The sequence below is a fragment of the Notothenia rossii genome (assembly GCF_949606895.1).
Source record: "Notothenia rossii genome assembly, chromosome: 2".
NCBI lineage: Eukaryota > Metazoa > Chordata > Actinopteri > Perciformes > Nototheniidae > Notothenia > Notothenia rossii.
Genome location: NC_136904.1, coordinates 46,210,091 through 46,233,462, shown reverse-complemented (window position 1 = coordinate 46,233,462; position 23,372 = coordinate 46,210,091). Strand labels below are relative to the sequence as shown.

At 41.5% G+C, this 23,372-nt stretch overlaps 2 protein-coding genes across 4 annotated transcripts; one reads left to right on the top strand and one right to left on the bottom strand.

The window, feature by feature from the left end:
• The first annotated feature begins 7,026 nt into the window (after positions 1-7,026).
• On the top strand, positions 7,027-19,836 carry LOC307030047 (uncharacterized protein). The gene is made up of 2 exons (XM_079666275.1): positions 7,027-9,208; positions 19,770-19,836. Exon 1 carries the CDS (start codon positions 7,879-7,881, stop codon positions 8,986-8,988), a length of 1,110 nt encoding a protein of 369 aa, XP_079522401.1. The 5' UTR covers positions 7,027-7,878; the 3' UTR covers positions 8,989-9,208; positions 19,770-19,836.
• On the bottom strand, positions 13,754-18,039 carry LOC307030827 (zinc finger MYM-type protein 1-like). 3 transcript variants are annotated; one of them, XM_079667493.1, is made up of 5 exons: positions 17,727-18,039; positions 17,101-17,184; positions 16,901-17,002; positions 16,689-16,775; positions 13,754-16,501 (listed from the first exon to the last, which is right to left on the bottom strand). In XM_079667493.1, exon 5 carries the CDS (start codon positions 15,896-15,898, stop codon positions 14,294-14,296), a length of 1,605 nt encoding a protein of 534 aa, XP_079523619.1. In that variant the 5' UTR covers positions 15,899-16,501; positions 16,689-16,775; positions 16,901-17,002; positions 17,101-17,184; positions 17,727-18,039; the 3' UTR covers positions 13,754-14,293. The 3 variants fall into 3 exon arrangements, with proteins under 3 accessions (XP_079523619.1, XP_079523617.1, XP_079523618.1); XM_079667491.1 differs by having other exon boundaries at positions 17,101-18,039; XM_079667492.1 differs by having other exon boundaries at positions 16,689-17,002; positions 17,101-18,039.
• Positions 19,837-23,372: the final 3,536 nt, after the last annotated feature.

Genomic DNA, 23,372 nt, shown 5'->3' with positions numbered 1-23,372 from the left:
CTAGCAAAGCATTGCAGCAGGACTTAGGTGAGGTTCTTGATGTGGTTGTTAGAGTGGTAAATCTAATTAAAAAGTGACCACTACAATCAAGGCTCTTCAGAGAGCTCTGCAAGGACATGGGGGCAGAGCATGAGCACCTACTCTTCCACTGTGAGGTACGGTGTCTCTCCAAGGGAAAAGTTCTACAGAGAGTGTGGGAGCTGAGAGAGCAGGTCATGGCTTACCTGAAAAATGAGGACGCTAACCTTGCCAAGCATTTTGAGGACAAGCGCTGGTTGGCAAGATTTGCCTACCTTGTGGACATTTTTAATAAGCTCAAGATGCTGAACACCAGCCTTCAAGGAAAAGAGAACAGCATATTGGATCTTGAAGATGGAATGCAAGGATTCGAAGCACGCCTTGGTCTGTCGCATTCCCAGATGGTTGCAGGAGAACTGGCAATGTTTCCTGTTCTCACTGCCTACCAAGTAAGCATCGGTCTTCCCTTGAGTGACTCTGTGAAGCAGAACATAGTCGAGCACTTGTCTCAACTACAGGAGAACTTCAAGCAGTACTTTCCTGACTCACAGAGAGCTCAACACCTTCAGTGGGTGAAGTTTCCCTTCCAAGCTGTGCCATCACAAGAGCTGGGTCTCAGTCAGGCAGTGTTAGAGGCACTGGTCACACTGCAGGTCAACAGGGGCAGTAAGATGCTGTTTGAAACAACCACTTTGGCACAGTTTTGGGTTGCTCATTTCCAGCAGGCTGAATTCTCCAGCTTGGCTAAGATAGCTGTACAAGTATTGATACAGTTTGGCATCACATACTTGTGTGAATCTGGGTGTTCTACTTTAGCATACCTGAAAAACAAATACAGAAACAAGTTAAATCCTGAGCATGACCTCAGATTGGCACTGTCAAAAACCCAGCCCAGAATAGATCTGCTAGTTGGAAACTTCAACCAGCAACATACCTCTCATTAGATGTAATTGTTATTATATTATATCATGTATCAATATATGATATAATACCCCTTCTAGCATGTCAGATAAGAAAATATTGTAAATAAGTCAGTAAAGTTAATCAGTTGCCAAGTGTTGGAGTTTCTTTGTCTCTCAGAGTGTTTTACAACAGCTCTGTTCATTTAAAAATGTTTAAAAGATGTGTGTACATAGTTTTTGATCTAGTGACAAACTTAATGTTGCACTTCTGATAATTTAAATGTGGTTTCACCTGTGATGTACTGTATACACTTGACTGCACTTCCTATAGTTAGTTTTTTGTCCCTTCCTGTTTACAATATGTTTGTTCTTTGTTAATTTAAAATAGTTTAAAATGGTGTGTACATAGTTTTTGAGCTAGTGACAAACTTAATATTGCACTTTTGATAATTGTATAATTTAAATTTGATTTTGACTGTATACTTGACTGCACTTCCCATGTTTCGTCTTTCTGCTTTGATCCTTATTTTTTCTGGGCAAGCTCAAAGGGAAGGTTGTTATGGTAAGAAACCTAATTGCTGCGAAGCACTTTTATAATTAAATAAACATTTCAATTTTAAATTCATGGTGTGTTGCATTCTTTGTTTATAACTGTAGATATTATGGAAAATCATGACAATTTTTTAGCTCGGGCCCCTTAGGAACACAGCATTTCTGTTTTGGGTCTCATGCTGAAAAAGTTTGGGAACCCCTGCTTTAGGTTAATGTCTTCTTTTAAATAAGAAAAAAGCTTTGGGGGTATCTACAGATAAATATTAAGCCTGACAAAGTACTTAACGTCTAATATATTGCTTTCCTGCAATGTTAACTATGTTGAAGCACTTATTTTATCTGATATTATACATATGAATTATACTCTTATGTATGTAGATAGAATAAGAAATGTGCAGAATTTGACAGTTTAATGGAGGAGGTATACACACATATTGATAGATGTCTTGTAATGTACTGTTGAGGAACCTGTGACCCAAGTTTTTCATTCATTGCATAACTTCAACGTATGATATGTCAATAAACCTTAGAAAATCTTGAAATCTTGAAAGGAATGTGCAAAATAGCCATTATACAGTCTTTAATTAAGTATTAGTAGAGAATAATGAATATACTATATAGAGATCTGAAGATAAATGTTTAGTCTTCTCAAGCACCAACTATCAAATATCTCTCCTGATTGTTGGCACTTGACAATCACCTTTCCCTGAATTTTACTCAGGTGTAACTAAAGTCTGCTTTAAGGGTTGTTTATATTTCACATCATTAATCAGAATCTGCAAAGTAACTAAAATAAATGTAGTGGAGTAAAAATACCAGGTTAACCTCTGAATTGTAGTGGAGTAGAATTACAAAGTGCTGCCCATTATGGACACAAGCGATTTTTACCCATTAATTAATTATATGTTTTAAATTTGATAACAACAATGTGTTTAATACTGGCAACTTCTAATTGTGGGAAAAATGAAAACATTCCCAGGAGACGTCCCATAGAACATTTTGCGTGACACAATAGCCAGCATGTGTAGTTCTGGGGGGTGGGGGCTGGTCCTGTTCGAGTACAGTTTTGGATAGTCTGCCGTGGTTTCGTTTGATTTGCTGTTTGACGCTTGGCGTAACCTTGGCGCACTTCCACTCCAACATCCAATCCCAGAGCTTGAAGATTAATCGCGGGGTTTTCAAGCAAAGGGACAGTAGTCCCAAACGATAGTTGAGGATTATGGGTAGTGTAGTGTCTTTGGCCATCCTAAACTCCTAAATGTTTTCGGATTTCATATCGCATCAACACCATATCCCAACGTGCATTGCGGCTAAAACATACAAAATCACCGAGCTTAAGGATCTTGGGTAATCAGTTCAGTAGGTGTGTATCATGGATTTATAATAAGAACTGGATACAGCGTGGGAGGCGGGGCCTCGTTCATTCCTATGAGAGTTGTTCATTGGCGCATGAAGACAAAATGGCCCAACTTTTGAGAGAGCGAAACGTCACGAAAGTATCCATATAATCATATAATCCGTTCTTATTGTGCATCCATGGGTAAAGGTAAAATTCATGTAGTACTGAACACGTCAGATGAACGTAGCGGGCGGCATGGTCCCGTGGGTTAGATCCGCGTTCATAATGTCGAGGAAAATAACTCTCAGAATCACGTTATTAGCACATTTTACAACTTGAGGAACGAATGTTTTTAATAAGGGCTATACAAATGTTCATACTGGGTAGTTTATTTAGTTTCAAAAAAAATATCCAACGATTTACAGACGTCTCTTTCTATGGAGCCCCTAAAGGTTCATGGAGAGAGAAAAAAAGCATCTCGTTCGCACAAAATACCATTTTGTGCGAACAAGATAGTATTTCATTTCGTTCAACACACATGGAAGTCGAGGAGAAAGAGAAACACAGCGCACCGAAAAATACCTACAAATCAAACCTTTGGCAACACTTCTGATTTTTCAAGAAAGACGGACAACTTGAAAAATCGCTCGCAAATTGTTAACGATGCCGTGCCGCTTTAAAGTACACAAGTATTACGAGGAACTTAGCAACGCACATAAAGAGGCGAGATGGGGTCTGCGTCTGAAAAGTAAAACCTGAAAGTTAGACATATGAGTTAAATCACTCAGTGAGGTGTTTTGTCAGAGAGAGTGGTGTTTAGTTTACAGCAGCCTGTGACTGCCAATAATAGTTTAAATGTCTTCCTTACTGTAAGCAGTTATGATAGAGCTGTTTGTGAAAGGTTATTTGTATTCTTTATTGTTCATATAGAAACCACTGCTTTCTGCTCACTGGTGAGTTAGCCCATGGATGAGTGTTAAGCACATCAGGCTGGCAGTTGTATGGGCATTGCACTATGGTAGTTGTTATTTGCACATTGGTAATCATGGGCAATGCATCCTTAAATTGTTTAACTATGAGGTGTTATAAAATTGTACTTTACTCTGGAGACAGAGAACACTACTACACTTGTGAAAAGGCCAGTTTGTGAAAGGTCCAAGTGTTTGTTTTGTTTAAGGTAAAAAAGAAACAGCATGATGGGATGTGCATTACTAGTAGAGAGAACCAAATATGTAAATCACTTTTTTGTTAATGTATGATTTCCTGTATATGAGGAATAAAACTCAAATCCTCTGTCGTGCCATATTGAATTGTGTCATTATTTTGCATCGTGTTGAATCGCATCGTATCGCTTGTATGATATTGCATAATGTTGAATCAAATCGTATCGCAACAGGGGTGAATCACACATCCCTACTCTACACACATCGAACTACCAGAGTATTCCCTCTATTACTCGTTTTATGAAGGAGATGTCCGGTCACCAGGGCGCATGATTTGTGTGTGTTTGTGCTCAGCTCCGCTGTGTGTGTGTGTGTCTGTGTGTGTGTGTGTGTGTGTGTGTGTGTGTGTGTGTGTGTGTGTGTGTGTGTGTGTGTGTGTGTGTGTGTGTGTGTGTGTGTGTGTGTGTGTGTGTGTGTGTGTGTGTGTGTGTGTGTGTGTGTGTGTGTGTGTGTGTGCGTAGTAATTTACACAAATCTGGTTCTCCATAGTTATATGTGTATTCCCAAGTGAAAAAAATTTGTTTAATCTTAATCTCGATGTAGTGCTATAGTCCTGCCGGAGTGCACCGGAACGAACGACACTATCATAAACAAATGCCCACACACACACACACACACACACACACACACACACACACACACACACACACACACACACACACACACACACACACACACACACACACACACACACACACACACACACACACACACACACACACACACACACACACACACACACACACACACACACACACAGCGGAGCGGAGCTGAGCACAAACACACACAAATCCTCTGACATTATACGATTTAAAATAAAAACAATAATAGTGGCTTGATATTGAGTAAGAAAATGTTTTTATGAACCACACAGCTTCCGGTCTTCCAAGACCCGAACGGACAAAAAGACGTGGTGCAGGCACGAAACACACTACCAATAGAAATACATTGCTTTTAAAATCTTTCATGTTGGTGAACACGAATCAATAAATGAAATGTTGTGACTATAACACAAAATGCCGTGAGACTGGGTTGCATCTCCTACTGCCCATTTCTGCTCACTCTTACCTACACATTATCTCCCCTATGTCCCCCCCTCCTCTTAGTTTCATCTCACCTGTCCATCTCACCCTGAACACAGATAACCTCCCCTCTCCTGTGAGACCAAAACAAAACACAACTTGAAGTTCCCATGTCATGCTTTTCCGGTTATTACCCGTCCCCTTGTGTGTTATGAAGGTTTTTCTGCATGTAAACGGTTTGCAGAGTCACAAACCCTCAAAGTAGCGAGTACAACTCTAACACAGAATATACCTGTCTGCCCCAGAACGCCTCGTTGGACATTTCTCTTTTTCTTCTTGGGTACAGTGACGTGACCATACCCAAATAGACCAATCCGTGGAGCTCCTCACACACACACACACTTTCTCAGCGGCGAAACTGTGACGCGCTGGGGGGGGGGTGCTAGTGGAGCCTCGCAGCGGCGAAACTATGGCGCGCTTACACTGTAGGTGCACCACGTTTGGGGGTGCGGGTGCTAGTGGAGCCTCGCAGATGGCTCCCTCCCTTCCCGCGTCCATTCGCGATGTCTCGCAGACCGCACACAGCAAGCAGGAAATGAACCCAGCTCACACTGTCCGCTCCTCGCAGCAGCGAGCCGCGCAACGTCCCGCCATCACGGCACCCAGACCCCACGCAGCATTCTCATCTGTTTGTGTCATTTTCTGGTTGCTAACGCCATTGTAACACATAATCACTGATGTTCCGCTGTAACGGTAGTGGACTCGTCAGAACAGAGTGGGCGAGCTGACCAATCAGAGCACACTGGGCTCATAGGGAGAGGGGGGGCAAGAGCTCCAACAAGCCGTTTAGGACAGAGAGTGAATACACATACTATACAGAGATGCTGTATGAGAAACCAATGTGAGTTTGGAAAATTGCACAATATAAATCTATTCTAGTAGACCTCAACAATGGAAATATGATCAGTAGAAATGGCCATGACATGGGACATTTAAAGAAAGCTGATGGTTATCCAGAGACGGAAGGTGTTTTGGTGGGGGCTGTGGGTGGAGGCCCAGAACAGACCAGGCACGAGGAAGATGTTTAGACTTGGGTGGAGCGCCTGTCAGAAGCATCAGGCTTTAGGGTTTGATGAAGACCTTTTGGTTCAGGACTCGAGAGTCACTTGACATTCAGGAGGTGTTAGTGGAATAATTGTCAAGAATCTGTCTTCATTATTTTTCTGCAGCAATATTTGTTCAGGCTGGCTTCTGTCCAGAGAAAGACAAACAGTGTCATGAAATCAAACCTCAGTGTGCTCCAGGGAAATGCATTTCACTAGCATTAAGGTTTGTATTAGAAAAGGCTGTAGCTTGATTTATTAGAATTCAACTTTAACTGCATCCTGTCAATAAATAAATCATTTACACAATCATTTAACGCTGGCGGACAGGGAGTCTTCACATTATAAATGTTTTTGTATTTGGAAATCTGATTTATTTATTTAAGATTTCAAGTTGCATTGGGACTGATTCATTTTTTAATTGTTTACACGTTGTATCTCATTTTAAATGATCCCTATTCAAACATAAATTACCTCAGAAACATGTAATATGACCTCCTGGCTCATCTTCTGAGTGTCAGTGTGATGATCACATTCCAGGCTGCGACAGCATATTTTAACAAATGTAAAACAAATGTAATCTCAGACTGCTCACCACTGCTGCAGACCACAGCTGGCGTTGTGCTGACATTGGAAACCCTACAAGCAGCTGTCTGAAAGTATCTCTTCAAAATGTGTTTTTCCTGCAATAGCTATTTTATGTATTTTTTTACTTTGTGACTGCCTCATGTATAATGGCTTTCATAGTAAGTCCGCCATTCCCACTCTAGTTTAGCTGATTCTAAACGGCTGCTGCCTCCCTGGTCGTCTGAGTGTTTTCAGCTGTGTGTGTTCTATGTAAATGAGCTGTGCGGTTGCCCTCCCGGCATTGGCTCCCATCTCCTGGTCCGCCCCTGAAGATTGCGATTGGAGCACGCCGGGCCCGACGCACTCTAATCGCAGCGCACAGCTGGCGCACACCTGCTGGAGATTATTACAAAGCTTGGGGACAATCATCATTCTGGAGGCTCTGTAGGTGGACAGATGCCTCTCGCTACTTGCTCTTTGTTCTGGGGTTAAAACTTGTGTGATTAGTAGTGTCTAGAGTAGGTTAGTTAGAGTGTAGAGTAGCTTAGTTAGTGTTTAGAGTAGTTTAGGATTCGGTGACGGTTGCCTTTAGTTTGGCTGTGTTTTTGTATAGATTCTTTGTGTTAGTTATACCACTTTTAGAGTGAGGTTTTGTTTCGTTCTTTATTTAGTATTAGTATTTATTTTCCCTGTATGTCTTTAGACTCCTTTCTTAGAGTCCTCCTTTTGTTTGGTTATTTGTCAACCGGTGACCTTTTGGCCCTTTTGTTCGTTTCAGGCTGCTTGCCTGCCATTTTGTTTAGGCCTACAGCTGTTTTAAATAAACGCTTATAATTAATACCAATTACATACTGGTGTGTGTTGCATTCCTCTTCCCCTAGTTGGGATGTAACATACATGGGGGCTTGTCCGGGATATTAACTACTTTCCTGGGGTTATAAGTGGTTGTGTACAGCTGAAAACAAATTGGTAAGGTTGTGTGCAGTTTTAGCTGAGTATGGCAACTTTTGATTTGGAGTCGTTTTTGGTCTGTCCTTCTCATTAGCAGTTAGTTCAGTGTCGTAGAGACGACTTATATGAGATAGCGCAACATTTCGGTCTCCCAGTGGCTAAACAGATGTTAAAAAAAAGAGTTAAAGGCTCTGGTGGTGGATGAGTTGGTGGAAAGGGGTTTTCTGGTGCTGCCTGCACAAGCTGAGCTCACTGTGCCAAATGACCGTGCTAAAGGAGAGGGTAGTGACAGCGAGGGGAGCGAGCAGTGTAAAGCACCGTCTGCGCCGCCTCGCTATTGTCCACCGTCTCCTGGTAGTCCTGATCAGGGAAGGGAATAAACTTAAAGTCCGCCTCACCCGACTTCAGTTGGGAGCTAAAGACAGGCAACTTCAGTTAGAGGCAAAAGACAAGGAGCAAGACAGGCAGTTTCAGTTGGAGCTAAGGAAAATCGAGGCAGATAAGGAAGTCCAGATCCAGATTCGTCAGCTGGAGCTAGACTCCCAACTGCGCGCATCCGGTGCTTTTGACTCTGCCGGAAGAAACTTGCCATCTCCACCTCCTCCACCTGCCTTTGACGTGAGTAACAACATTTCGCTAGTGCCAACATTCTGTGAGACTGAGGTGGATGCCTATTTTAACGCATTCGAGAGCATTGCTACAGCATTGCAGTGGCCGGTTGAAGTTTGGGCTCTGATGGTAACGTGCAAATTACATGGAAAAGCTCGTGAAGCAGTTGTGGCTCTCACGTTAGAGGACAGCCTGCAGTATGACTCAGTAAAGGTTGCCATCCTCAGAGTGTACGAATTAGTTCCTGAAGCTTACCGGCAAAAGTTTAGGCACTATAGGAAGAGTCCTGATCAAACGCACGTAGAGTTCGCTAGGAAAAAGGGAATGTGTTTAGCTAAGTGGATTGCTTCATGTAATGCTACCGATTATTCTTCTCTGAGAGAATTGATCATGTTGGAGGAGTTTAAGAAGTGTTTGCCTGATCGCATTGCGGAGTACGTGAACAAACAAAGGGTAAACTCTCTCTCTGCTGCCGCTGTGTTAGCTGATGAGTATGTGCTGATGCATAAAACTGTGTTTTCCCCTGTCTCTACGGAGAGATCCCGCCGTGTGTCAGCCGCACCATTTACTCAGCCAGCAAATGTGTGTAACGTGAACAGAGAAGAGAGGGAGTGTTTTTTACTGTCACAAACCTGGACATGTCATCGCCAACTGTGCAGCGCTGAAGCGCAAGGAACAGCGGCAGAAAATATCTCCGCCTAAAGGCATTGGTCTGGCTACACACGCACAGGCAAGTAAACGTGACCCTGATGTCCCATTGTCTGATCCTGTGATTGTGCCTGTGTCTTCAGATAAAGCAGTGTCTGAGGAGAAGCCAGAAATTGTGGCTCCCCCTCGTGAGGATGTCATGAGACCAGCACAACACGCCGGCTCAGACAAGCCTCTAGACTTCTCGACACTCCCGGTAACCAGAGAGCGTCAGGTAGTTCATCGGATCTTAGTGTTGGTGTTGGCTCTACAACATGTTAAGATTGATGTTGGACCCAGCCTTTGGCCAATTGTGGTGTTTAGCTGTTACGATCCCTTTATATTCTGCCCCTGCGTGTCCACGCACAACCAGCGTCTCCTGCAATGGGCTCTGATTGTGCGGGACTACAGCAGTAGACACCCGTCCTTAAAGGGTTCAGAGAATGTGTTGGCCGATGCTTGTCCAGGTTGAGGTTGAGATGTTAGTGTGTCAGGTTGAGTTTGTGACGTTAGTGTGTCGGGTTGAGTTTGTGATGAATGTGTGTCATTAGGAATTTCGTTAGGGTGCTTAGGTTCACAAAACCTGTGGGTTTGTGTCTTAAGGGGGGGGAGTGTTACGGCTGCTGCCTTCCTGGTCGTCTGAGTGTTTTCAGCTGTGTGTGTTCTATGTAAATGAGCTGTGCGGTTGCCCTCCCGGCATTGGCTCCCATCTCCTGGTCCGCCCCTGAAGATTGCGATTGGAGCACGCCGGGCCCGACGCACTCTAATCGCAGCGCACAGCCGGCGCACACCTGCTGGAGATTATTACAAAGCTTGGGGACAATCATCATTCTGGAGGCTCTGTAGGTGGACAGATGCCTCTCGCTACTTGCTTCTGGGGTTAAAACTTGTGTGATTAGTAGTGTCTAGAGTAGCTTAGTTAGTGTTTAGAGTAGTTTAGGATTCGGTGACGGTTGCCTTTAGTTTGGCTGTGTTTTTGTATAGATTCTTTGTGTTAGTTGTACCACTTTTAGAGTGAGGTTTTGTTTCGTTCTTTATTTAGTATATTAGTATTTATTTTCCCTGTATGTCTTTAGACTCCTTTCTTAGAGTCCTCCTTTTGTTTGGTTATTTGTCAACCGGTGCCCTTTTGGCCCTTTTGTTCGTTTCAGGCTGCTTGCCTGCCATTTTGTTTACAGCTGTTTTTAAATAAACGCTTATAATTAATACCAATTACATACTGGTGTGTGTTGCATTCCTCTTCCCCTAGTTGGGACATAACACCTTAGTACAATGCATGTTGTACAGTGAACATTTGTATTTTTGTCTCGCACCCTGCTGTGCCTCACCGAAAGGGACGATTACCGCTGTTAGCTAGCTTACTAGAAATTCTGTCACTCGTGGTGGCAAATAAGTACAAACTGCTCAATTAAGTCCCCTTCTCCCTCTTAGGCCCCAAGCCTGTTTTTCAGGTTTCAGGCTCGAAAATGACATTCCCAGAACAAATGACCATATCTTCCCTTCTAAAATGGTTAAATTAATAATCTTTTTTCTCGAAGTAATGATAAACCTGTGAGTTGGATGTAGAAAAGTCAGAATCAATATAGATGTTTTTTATTTTAAAGAAAATTCAGATTGAACATGGTAAAAAACTGTAAATTATAGTGTCCGTCCAAAAGATATTTTGTACTTATAGTGAAAACTAATCTTGGATGATGGGTTAGTAGACTAAAAGCTTTAGGAATCCAAAGTACAACATATAAGTACCCTGTATCAAGATTGATGCAAAATAAGTGATATTTGACCTTTTTAGACAGATTTAGTACAAAAAAACCTCTTCTGGGGCCATTTGGGTGGATTTTTCATATCTCTGGCCCCCCTTGTTCGATTTTGACATGTGACATCTCTTTCTGGCCGTTAGAGCCAATAAAATCCAAGGGAAATCGTCCCGCACACACATGTTTAAAAAAAAAGGTAGCGTCTCTGCGCATGCTAGCTTGCAGCAGAGGGGAGAAATATCCTGCAAGCAATATCAAGCAACGGAAAAACTGTTTTATTGCTTATGGATTATCAGAACATTTCAAAGGGGACACACACATTGGATTGACCTATGGATACAGCATCGTTTTTATCGTTTTAATGCCATTGAAGACCAGTTTAGACCAGACAAAGACAAAGGTAAGCCATGTTAGCGTTGTGGGCTACCTAGCGCCATTTGTTTTGATGTACCTTTTTGTTAACGTCGCGAGTTTGGTGAGGTCGGCACCGTTAGATTATGTGTCTACTTGCGATCATAAACGATGTGTTGGATGTGCACCAAGGATAAGTAATAAGGGAGCTATGAGTGATTATCGGTGCAGTAATAGGTTAGCATTTTTCGCTCAGGGGTCATTTAGATGCTTCTTATGAGACTTGTGTTTTGTTTTGGTAAAAATGGTTTGTATCGTCAGTTAGTTGAGATTATTCCCGTTAATCTGGTATAACACATTAATAGGTTATTAAATATTAAGATCCCCTGGGACAGTGTCGTGAAAAGAAAAAAAAAGTACCCGCCGACGGGGACCTTGGGGTTTAACAGGTTAAAAAACGTGTCAATTATCTTATTACAATGGTAACAGCGGGTGTCACCAAATCAACAAGGGCGGAAATCTTGAGGATTCAAACCCTCAGCTCTCTCCACCTTCCAGAGTCCGCTGTCTGTGATGTTAGGAGCATCTTAATCCGCTGCGTGTTGCTGAATGGAGATGCACTGGAGATGTTTCTCTTCTACATTGTACCTCTGGTGGATCAGTGAAGCAGCTGAAAGCAGTATCAAAACTGCCTTTGTCCACCGTCAGGTTTTCTCCCCCAGCCTCTTCTCAGCTGTGTCTTCTCAAGCCACAATTATTGCTTTTATTTTAAATCGTATCATTTCGGACTTTTGCTGCCGTCTGTGAGGAAAATAAATGGGGCTCAGAGCCTCAGAATACTGAAATCTGTATTTTTTCAATCTTTTTTTCCTTCTAATTTGTTATTCTTTTAAAATAAATCACACTGTTATTTGCTCACCAATAACACACAATTATCCTTGTTTTTATATATTTGTTTAGTTCCATAATTTTTGGCGTCCGTCAGGAACTGAATTTCAAAATAAAAATAACCGGAAACAGACGTAGGCATAGAGAGGCGAAGTCCCTCCCCTTCCGGGAGCCTCCATGGGACCCCGGAAGCGGAAAATTATACATTGAAGTCAATGGAGAGAGAAAAGTTATCTTTTGATCCCGTTTGAATTGTGCCACGAATGACACATATGATGTTTGTCAATCTTAAACAATCATTTCCATGTAAAAAAAGTCACAGTTTGTTGTAAAACTGTTGAAATATAAGACTATGAAAAATACGCAACTAAAAAGACTACAAAATCCCAAATCGCATTCTGGGTCGCTTAAGTGATGTCATAGGCGATAATGCTCCAAGGCTGGTGGTTGCGACTCGCAATTAAAACAAAGAAGAAGATCTCATAACTGATTTATTCCCTCCAATAAATATAAGAGATTGCTCCAATAAATTCACTTTTACAAGATGCCTGTGTGCTTTGTACCAGGTTGTAATCACAAAAGTGATCATACCACTTGCTCGTGCTATCGCTTCCCGTCTGGTGAAAGGACCAGGACCAAACATATCAGGTAATATACATGTTTTGCATGGAACATAGTCAAGTTAGCTACATAGCTAGTAGCGAGCACGTTAGTTAGCATTACATTACATTACTTAGCCTTGTCATTTGTATTAGCCTTAACATGAAGTAAACCAAAATGTTAAACAGTAAGAGTAGTCATGATGGTAAGTATTTTGCAGTGACGTGCGGTGAGGTTCATGGCTGGTGAGGCACTGACTCTTTCAGAGTCAGATTTACAAATATTATATTTTAACCTTAATCGAAATATTCGGTTATTTTCAAAAGCTTTTTTAGTCTGATGCTTCGATTCATTTTAAACAGACCGTTCAACAAAACGATACCCAAAATCTAAATATTGGATTGTTCTCTCTTAGTAAGATCCCATTTTCATTACAATTGTGGTCTTACCTTGACTTGAAGATGAAGTCCATGCTATCCTTCTGGACAACAATCTCTATTACTTTTTTGTAAAAGTCCTCCTTATCTTCCTGTAGTTTGAAAAGTCTAGTTTGTTGTTTGCGTCTACCGTCTCTGCGTAGAATAACAGTAGCAACAAGAACCTGTGGGCTCACGTGCGCCCCCTTCAGTGCGGCAGAGGTTATGGCTGCCTCCCCTGGTGCTTTTTTCATTGCCGTTATATGATGAGACCAGCGAGCCTAAATATCATATATATGTGAAATAAGTTATTTAGAGACTATGGATGGTGAGGATAAATGTAATAAAGGGATCTACAAACATTACATTTGTGACCTACAGTGAGATGGTAACAGGCTTGCGCTTGGTGCCCGCGCTCCAGCCAGTTTCTGTGGGGTGACGCATTCTGAGGTGAGGCAGAGTTCATCTGTGCCTCACGTCACCCCCGAGTAACTGGCTTGAGCACGCTCACAAAATAAGTGCCCGCGCTAAATTAGTGCCCGCACTCCAGCAAGTTATTGTGGGCTTACGAGAGGCAGAGCTCGTCCCTGCCTCACTTCTCATCGCTACCCGTAGTTGTAGCGGAGCTCGGCAAATTTGTTGATTTTGACTTTAAAAAGCGATTGGAATCATACATAAATTACACTTACAACATAGATCAGTGGAGACATTTTATTATTATTACTGTTTAGTTTTTCTTTAGTTGTTTTCCCGTTACATTGGAGTATGCAGGGGCGGACCTAGCACATTTGGTGCCCTAGGCGAGCTTCACCACTGCGCCCCCCCCAAAAAAAATATCAAAACATCTTAACAGTTATACAGTAAAGTACTGCAGCTTTATTTATTACAAGCAAGAACAAGAGCTAAGAATAAATGTAAAGTGCACACTAAAGAATTAAAACAAATAAACAACTTAGCTAACAAACAATAATAATATCAACAAACAATAAAAGAATGTGCAAATTTGCTTTCAAAGAAAATTAAGAAGAAATGTAAAGTGCACACTAAAGAATTAAAACAAACAACTTAGCTAACAAACAATAATAATAATAACAATAACAAACAATAAAATAACGTGCACATTTGCTTTAAAAGAAAATTATGTATTGTAAAATATGTTACACATGTCAAATAATCAAAATATAATATGCTAAATAAACAAACAAATACATAAAAATTACAAATTCACTTTGTCTCAAGAACTATTTACATTCCACTCCCTATCATCACACAAGGTTGGCCTACATATTAGCTCCTACTGGTTTCCATTTACAGTGCAATCCTTCTGGCCTTCCTCGCTGCAAAGTCATCAATCACATCATCATATGAAATCTGACCACCAACCTCATGGTTAATACTGATTACAGCCAGACCACTGAGGCGTTCTTGAGCCATGGTGGACCTCAGGTATGTTTTCAAGAGTTTTAATTTGGAAAAACTCCTCTCGGCTGAAGCTACTGTTACTGGTAGCGTTGCACTGATCCGCAGAGCAATACACAAGTTGGGATATATTTCGGTGAGCTGCTTTGTATGTATGAATTTCAACAACTCAAGAGTTGTCATGCTCTTTGATGGCAAGTCAGGTACATTTTCCAACTCCTGAGCCAGCTCCTTCCCATCCAAATCAGATTGCCCTCCATGGCTTAAGGTATGTGCAAGTGCCTCTGCTTGCTTCATCAGCTCTTGGTGTGGCAGGTCTGGGAAGTTGTACAGAATGCCAAACTTGTCTTGCACATGTTCAAGAGTGGTAAACCTCTCCTTTTGTGCTGACACTGCAGCATCTACCACCACGTTAAAGAACGTTACCTCCAGATTTTGCAAGGCATTCCTCAATGGCTCATCAGGAGACTCATATGAGAAGTGCCTCTTTGTTGACTTCAGCCGCTTTTGCACAAGGACTGCATCCACATTCATGTCTTCACACATGTCCTTGGCTGATGTTTGTGCAGCCACAAAGCCTGTGGCTCTGTAGGATTTGAGAGCTTTTTCAGTCTTTTTCAGTAGACTTACTGCTACATCCACTTGCATTGTTTGGGACTGCAGGACTTTGCTCACCTGCTGAATTTGACTTAACATGTCATACCAGACCACTGTGCACAGTGAAAAGCGGAATGACCCCACTTCTTCTGCCAGAGACTGGGCTTCAATCCTGATGATTGGGTCTTTGGCCTGGTTTCTCACCTCAAGCAGTGCCTCTCTCACAGCTGCGGCTTCATATCGCAGAGGCTCCACAGCTTTCACTCTGCTCTCCCATCTGGTTTCTGACCACATTTTGAGTGAAAGGTTGACGTGTTTCTTGAGGATGGCCCATCTCTGTGTAGAGGCAGAAAACAGGCAGTATAGCTTCTGCACAATGCCAAAAAATGATATGGCATCTTTGGAGCTTTTGGCAGCATCAGCAATGACCAAATTGAGTGTATGTGCCCCACAAGGCACAAACAAAGCTCTTGGGTTCAACTGCAGTAGCCTGGCCTGTACTCCCTTGTTCTTCCCTCTCATATTTGCGCCGTTGTCATATGACTGTCCTCTGCAGTCATCAAAGGCAATCTGCAACTCCTCCAGCCTCTTCAAAATCAGGGCGGACAAACTTTCACCAGTGGACTCCTCTGCTACTAGGAATCCCATGAAGTGCTCTTTAATCTGGGGGTCTTCTTCCAGTGTCACAATTCTGATGACTACTGACAGCTGTTCAGTGTGGCTAACATCCGGGGTGCAATCTAAAATGAGGGAAAAGTACTTGCATTTCTTTATTTCTTGCACTATTGTTGATAGAATCTTTCCACTGATGCATTCAATCAACTCATTCTGAATGGTTTTGCCCAAGTAGCTGTGGTGGGATGTTTGACTTTTAATCTTGTGGATGTGGTCTTTCATCACTGGGTCAAACTGCGCCAAAAGCTCAACCTCTTTCAAAAAGTTTCCATTTGAAGGAGAGTATTTCTGTCTTTCCTCTCAATGCCATATTTCGCCCTGCCAGAGACTGTACAATAGCAACCAGTCGTGTCAGCACTGCTCTCCACCGACTCTTCTCTGCCTCAAGGAGGGCCTGCTCTTGTTTGTCTATTGTTGTACCTTGTTTTAATCGAACTGCCAATTCTTTCCATGACGCCAAATTGTTCAGGTGTTCCGGACTATTTTCATGGCTGGTCAAAGCAGCACTTGCATTTTTCCAATCCGACAGTCCTGCATTTGTTAAATTAATTTGTTTTGGAGATAAAAGTTGACAACAAAAACAAAAAAGACTGTTCTTCTTTTTTGAATATGTCACCCAACTTCTTTTGATCCTTTCTCCATTTACTAAGGTCCTGCTGAAGTACTGGTGGTGGCAACTTCTCCCATCATCTCTCCTTGGGAAAATGAAATCAGGTGTTATCTGATATGGTCTTCTCCGAACAAACTCTGTCCTCATTGTGTCTGTGAGATGTGAAGGGCAGTCAGCAGGATCGGTTGGTAGTGGATCGTCTGTCTTTGCTGCATCTGGAGGGCATGTGAAGCACATTTTCTCACCTCATATTCACACACACACACACACACACACACCCCCCCAATTCCAAAAAGGTTGGGACAGTGTGTAAAATGTAAATAAAAACAGAAAGCAATTATTTGAAAGCATGAGGACAATTAGGTTTATAGCTAAACATCTTTACATTCATAAGGCACACACCTGAGAAGAGTGTATGGGTGGAATCTGTGGTGCAATCAGGATGAGATGCAGCAGGCTGTTCTGACGTTCCTTGCAGTGGTTCTGGGCCTATACATATATAGAGAACACACAAGAGCAAATATATTGGCTGGATTAGAAATGGCACGACAGTCATTTTTACATTCAATTATTTATCATCACATCAGGAACATCTATTGACATATTGTACTCACCAGAACAAACAGACACAGTGGTCAGTGGCAGGGTGGAATCAGTGGTCATCTCATCAGGATGAGCAGCTTGCTGTTCTGACGTTCCTTCATGTGGTTCTAGGTCTATAAATATAGAAAGAACACACAAGAGCAAATATATTGACTGGATTTCACATTCAATTATTTATCATCAGGAACATCTATTGACACATTGCACTCACCTGAGGAAGCCGGCACAGCTGAGGTGCATGGCGGTTCCTTGTCAACTGATGCAGCAGATGGTCCCAGATATTTTAAAAGTGAATCTAAAATGATATAACAAAATGTGTATTATCAACATTGAATCATTTCCATTTGTTAAATGTAGCTATTATTTAGTTAGTAAGCATTAGGACAGCCTGACAGGTCTGATTCAACTAATCAAGAGCTATGCCTATCTTATTAGAACAGTTGAATCAGGTGTGTTAGTTCTGGGTTGGAACGAAAACATTCAACAGGACTGGAGTTGAGAACCACTGAGCTAGTTAGCTAATGTTAGCGCACATTATGACAGGGTTGAATTTGGCAAATGTTTGACTCGGATAGTCAATGTGCTTTCTGAGGTAAACTTAACGTTAGCTAACGTTACCAACTAACTAACATTCCACCACACTGGCTAGCTCGCTACACCAAAACTAACATTGTTTTTATTACTAATATTTCTATTTCATGACACAAAGAAAATAGCCTTATGACAGTTTCGACTGAATGGCAATAACAAACGCTGGCTAGCTAACGTTGGCTTTGCTAACTAGCAAGATTACATGATCCATTCGCTAATGTTGACAATACAATCAAAATTGCATACCTTTCACCTTGGCACGTTTCTCTTCTTCTTCTTTTCTTCTGTTTTTATACTGCGCCCCAGATGGCTTTTGCCTCTTCATAGTTCTCTAACGTTAGTCTTTCTTTCCTCAACGCTCAATTTGATAAACACTTGACCGATACCCATCAATGCACAGCGCTCTAGCATGTTCTGACTGTGAACACCTAAAGCCGAGGCTCTCCGACCGACCGTTTTAGATTTTTGGCTCATTTTCCCTTATGTTAGAATTTTTTTTTTATGTAAGAATAATGGTTGCAGATATAGAGGGGGGGCGCCAAAACTGCGCCAAGCAAAAAAAAAAAGACAAAAAGTTGCAATTTTTGGCGCCCCCCTCTGGGTGGCGCTCTAGGCAACCGCCTATATTGCCTGTAGGAAGCTCCGCCCCTGGGAGTATGTCAGGTGAGGCTCTGCCTCCCCTGCCTCCCCTGACTGCACGTCGCTGGTATTTTGTGAAACATTTGAAGAATAGCCTATCGCCCCCTCCACCAGGTGCTAAGGGGGCGGGAGGTAGGCTAACGCCACATTAGTATCGGGGATCTTTTGTACTTCATACTATCTGCACAAATGGTTAACAATTGAACATTAAAATGGCAGGCAGGCAGGCCAGTTATGGCTAGAAAGGATCCGTCTTGTGTAAAACTCTCGCGAGAGTTTGCGAGTCACGTGGCTGAATGTTTACGTTTGACAGGCAGCCTTTCAGTTACGATCGTTAAGATCAGTGGGCCACAGCAAATGATGGTGAGAAGCTAAACTATCTATTAATTATGTCAATTACAGGGAGTGTGATTGTAACTGTGTGTGACTAGCTGGATGCAAAGAGGTAAACACTGTCTTTTGTTTCCCATGCTAGCTCTTCAGCCGGGGACAGATAGGCCTACTATGTGCCCGTGCTAAATAAACACACACACACATTATTGTAGTTGAGTTTTGACACCATCCATCAAACTAGATGTTTTGCCTTAATGGTCTGTTTTCTAATATTTCTGTGTTTCTGAACCACGTCTGTGTCTGCATATAATGTTCGTATTTAGTCTCCTCAGGGTTCCCGCGGGGTCTTAAAAAGTCTTACATTTGATAATCTGAATGTAAGGCCTTAAAAAGGTCTTAAATATATCCAAAAAATAAGAAAGGTCTTAAAAATGATCGGATTTGAAAGGTACTTCTGTGTTGCGATAGCGTCTAAATGTGTTTTGGGGGAAATGTCCGGGCTGCAAAGTAACCAGTACGGTAATAGCCTTTCAGTTCCCCCCAACAATTTGTATTGAATTAAATCAACATGGAACCAGTAATCACTAACTTTGTTTCCCCCGGCCCCTTATTGGAGAACACCCAGCTAGTAATCTAGCAACCAAGCTTCAGCTTGCGGCAGTCAGAAACTCATGTATCTTCGAATCTACTTACAAATTAATATGGGGAAGTGTCAGTTCAACCGTATTTGGTTGGAAAACATCTAATTTAGTGCTTGGTTGAAACCAGTGATGGGGAACGTGTTTGAAGCCCGCCGCACCATTTACAAAACAAATAAGCGTTTGTTTTGCTAGTGCAGCGTTAGCTAGTGGAGCGTTAGCTAGTGCAGCAGCTCCCGCAACAACACCGGGGGACTTCCGGGCGACGTTTGGGTCTACGTCAACCCTAAAAAGCGGAGGTGCTGTAGACGCTAAATACCGTAGCTAAACACCAATACTACAACACCAACGATGAAATAGTGTAGCCAATTTAATTTAAGGGGTAATTTCTCAAAAATGTTCCCCGTGTGGTTTATTCACCATTACAAAAGCCCCACCTAAAATAATTTCCACCAGCCGCCACTGCGTAATAGTATTTGGTTATGGTATATTATTTATATACATCAAAGGCACAATGCACCCCCCAGAGACACACATGTATTGAGTGTGATATTTTGCATTGGTCATGTGAAATCATCTTTACATACTAGAAAGTAGGAGTGGCAACTTGTTTTGAAATTGAATTTTTAATATCTGATAATAAAGTTGATCTGTTTTCTTTATTCTTCTCTCTTCCCAGCTCCATCCGTCACCACCATCACCTCTGTTCCTGCAGGTCCTGCTTGCTAATCAATGCTCATATTTTTTTACACAATTAGAAATAAAGTCAATGTATTTTATGACTTGAAGTTGTGCTTCATTCTGAGTCAATAATAAATTCATTCTGCCTTCAACTGCAAAATGATTGTGGACTGCACCGACATCCATGTAGCTGCCCCCCAGTAAGATGAACCAAGCAAAGTTGAAATACTCAACATACAGCTGTGCTCTTAAGTTTACATGAAGAATTTGTGAAATATTGGTAATAACAGGTTTAAATTATTATTAGTTATTAATTATATAATTTTCTCATTGTAGAAGAGCAGACAGGGAGCCAGATGAGAAAAGCAGAATATACAGCTGCCATTTTCCACATGGAAAAGACAAAGGGCCAAGTGTATTTGAGTGGACAAAAGAGAAATCCCAAATATGAAAAATAAAATTATACAATTTAAAGATATGTATACAAATACATACATCCTATATACACCATCATGTATAATGATGGTGTACGATGTAGAAGGAAGTGTGGTAGATAACAATTAAATATAGAGTTACATACAGATCCATGTTACAGCAAGAGATGGAATAACTAAGAAGCACGCAGTATAATAATAATTACATGCAACAATTAAATAACTGCTCAGCATTTCCACCACAATCCCAATCTGCTGTGTCCTGTTTTCCTCCCCTCTGCATAACACCCCATCACACATACGAAACACAACGCAGAGTCCGAGGGTGTTAAGAGTATGTTTATTTAAATGTCCTCCTCTCTACTGGCCAACACAGGGAGCATATGCTGGGTATAGAATTTTTCCAGGAGGAGGAGATTTCCATGCCATGCAGGGTCTTTGGGGATGGGGATGATGATCGCCTCCTTCGTGGTCCACAGTAGCAGAGACTCCGGTCTGTGAAGTGCAGCTGTTATAATATACAATACATTTTTGAAAAACATTTGATCAACAAAAAAAAAGGATTTGGTCAGGATCTAGAGTCAGTGTGTAGTTTATTAATTAATCAATGCTCTCTACATTAGGAAAACACATAGCAGTGTACCAGAGGGAGTCACACACAGCTGTGCCTAGATAACCAATAAATGTACAAGATAACCAAAATCCTTGAATCTACACACAGCAAATAACTCAAATGACACAACGAGATGTAAAAAGGAGATCACACATACAGTATAATCGATATAAAACTGGCCGCTTCAATCTGAAGAACAACTAAAACAAAACACGGGAGTGTATCTTGTTCTTGTGAACACTAATGTTATCCACAGCATACACAGAGACCACGAAGTTCTTAATGAGAAAACTAGTTGCTAAAACAAAACACGTTAGTGTACCTTGTTCGCTAATGTTAGCTAGCTGACATTAACGTTAAACATTGCACTCATATTACTCACGGAAACCTTGTAAAGCCAGCCCCGCATGCTGGCTCTTACAGAACCGACTAACTCCCCTTTCGTGTATGTACAGCTCTCAACATACCCAGACTTGTAGTGATTTTCACCTCGTTTTATACTTTTTCGCCTCATTCTGAAAGAAACAGGTGAAATTTGCTAACGTGACGGCCATCTTTGTGATGGTGACGCGTATTTTGCGAGATCAGAGACCTGTAGTTCACTGAGCGGTTTCACACAAACAAATGTGTAACTTCACAGTTTTACGACACATTTTTATTTTTTTGACTTGCAAAATGTTTTTTTAATTTCACAAACATCATATGTGTCATTCGTGGTTCAATTCAAACGGGATCGAAATATGACTTTTCTCTCTCCATTGACTTCAATGTATAATTTTCCGCTTCCGGGGTCCCATGGGTCGGAAGTAGATGGGCGGGACTTCGCCTCTCTATTTCGAGCGATTACCCAAGATCCTCAGCTCTGGTTTAAGCTCGCCGATTGGATGTTTTAGCCGCAATGCATGTTGGGATTTGGTGTTTATATGATATGAAATCGGAAATACATTTTAAAAGAATAAAATAATACTTAATTCCGAGTGTTCTTGCTTTTCTCTTTGAAAGTCATCACATAACGGCATTGTAATACACGGTTCGGCTGCATTACATATTACAGATCTGCCGTAGTTCTTTATTTATAGAGCCCTGATGAGAAGAACTTTGGAAAAACTGCAGAAATGCCGCCGAAACTGAATACTTGACGTGGATCATAAATATATCAACAATTAAACAACATCTTCAATTTCTCTTCACACAATACGTCTCCTTGCAGTATGTATAGTAATTCGGCTGACTTTTACATTTGATCTAATTCGTAGATAGGTTAAATTTACACCATAACGGTGCACAGCTGATATAAAAGGACTTGTAGTTTTTAAAGATATTACTGATTTTCTTTGAATGTAAATACTGAGTCTGAAATAGTATAGCAATATGCTGTAAAATTATGTGAAAGCAGGAATAAAACTACACATCTTAAGATGTTGTACATACATAAGTGTCCTACACTAATAATACAAAGTTATTATGGTTGTGTGTACCTTGTGTGCACCACCTAGTGGTTAAAGCACGTTATTGAATTATTGTTTTTATGTGTTATATTTGATTAAAAAAATATTAAGAATACATACTTTCATAGGGGGAAAGTAGAAGGTCAATGATAGCAATATAGAATATAAAAAATCAAGAAGGTACTGTAAGTGATCTCTACAATAAAACAGTTTAGAGCAGGATGTACAAAGATATTAATCAATCAATCAATCAATGTTTATTTATATAGCCCAATATCACAAATGTTACATTTGTCTCAGTGGACTTCACAGTTTGTACAGAATATCAGTATGACAATACGACACCCTCTGTCCTTAGACCCTCACATCGTACAAGGAAAAACTTCCAGAGAAAACCCCAAAGTTTAAAGGGAAAAATGGGAGAAACCTCAGGGAGAGCAACAGAGGAGGGATCCCTCTCCCAGGACGGACAGACGTGCAATAGATGCCGTGTGTAAATTGAAAAGATAATACATTTGCAACATAGGTAGTCCAAATGTTTTGAAATGCATGTGTGTATAATAAGAAGATGAATCCACGAGGATATCCATCCAGGACTTATGATCCAGGACCGCAGCCACGACTCAAGATCCAGGACTCGCAATCCATGACACAGGACCGCAGGATCATCCATGACTCCGGATCCCGGCGTATATAGACACCAAAAAGAAAGAAATTTGGGGAAGCTGGGTTAATCGGAACATGAGAGTACACAGGTATAGACAGAGAGAAGGAAGAAGTAAGATGTCCCCCGACAAACTAAGCCTATATCAGCAAAACTAGGGGCTGAATCTAATCAGCCCTAACTATAAGCTTTATCAAAAAGGAAAGTCTTAAGCGCACTCTTAAAAACGGATAGGGTGTCTGCCGTCCGAACACAAACTGGAAGCTGATTCCACAAAAGTGGAGCTTGATAAGAAAAGGCTCTGGCTCCCATTGTACTTTTAGAGACTCTAGGAACAACCAACAACCCTGCATTCTTGGAACGCAATGCCCTAGTAGGACAATAGGGTATAATGAGTTCTTTAAGGTAAGATGGCGCCTGCCCATTAAGGGCTTTGTAGGCG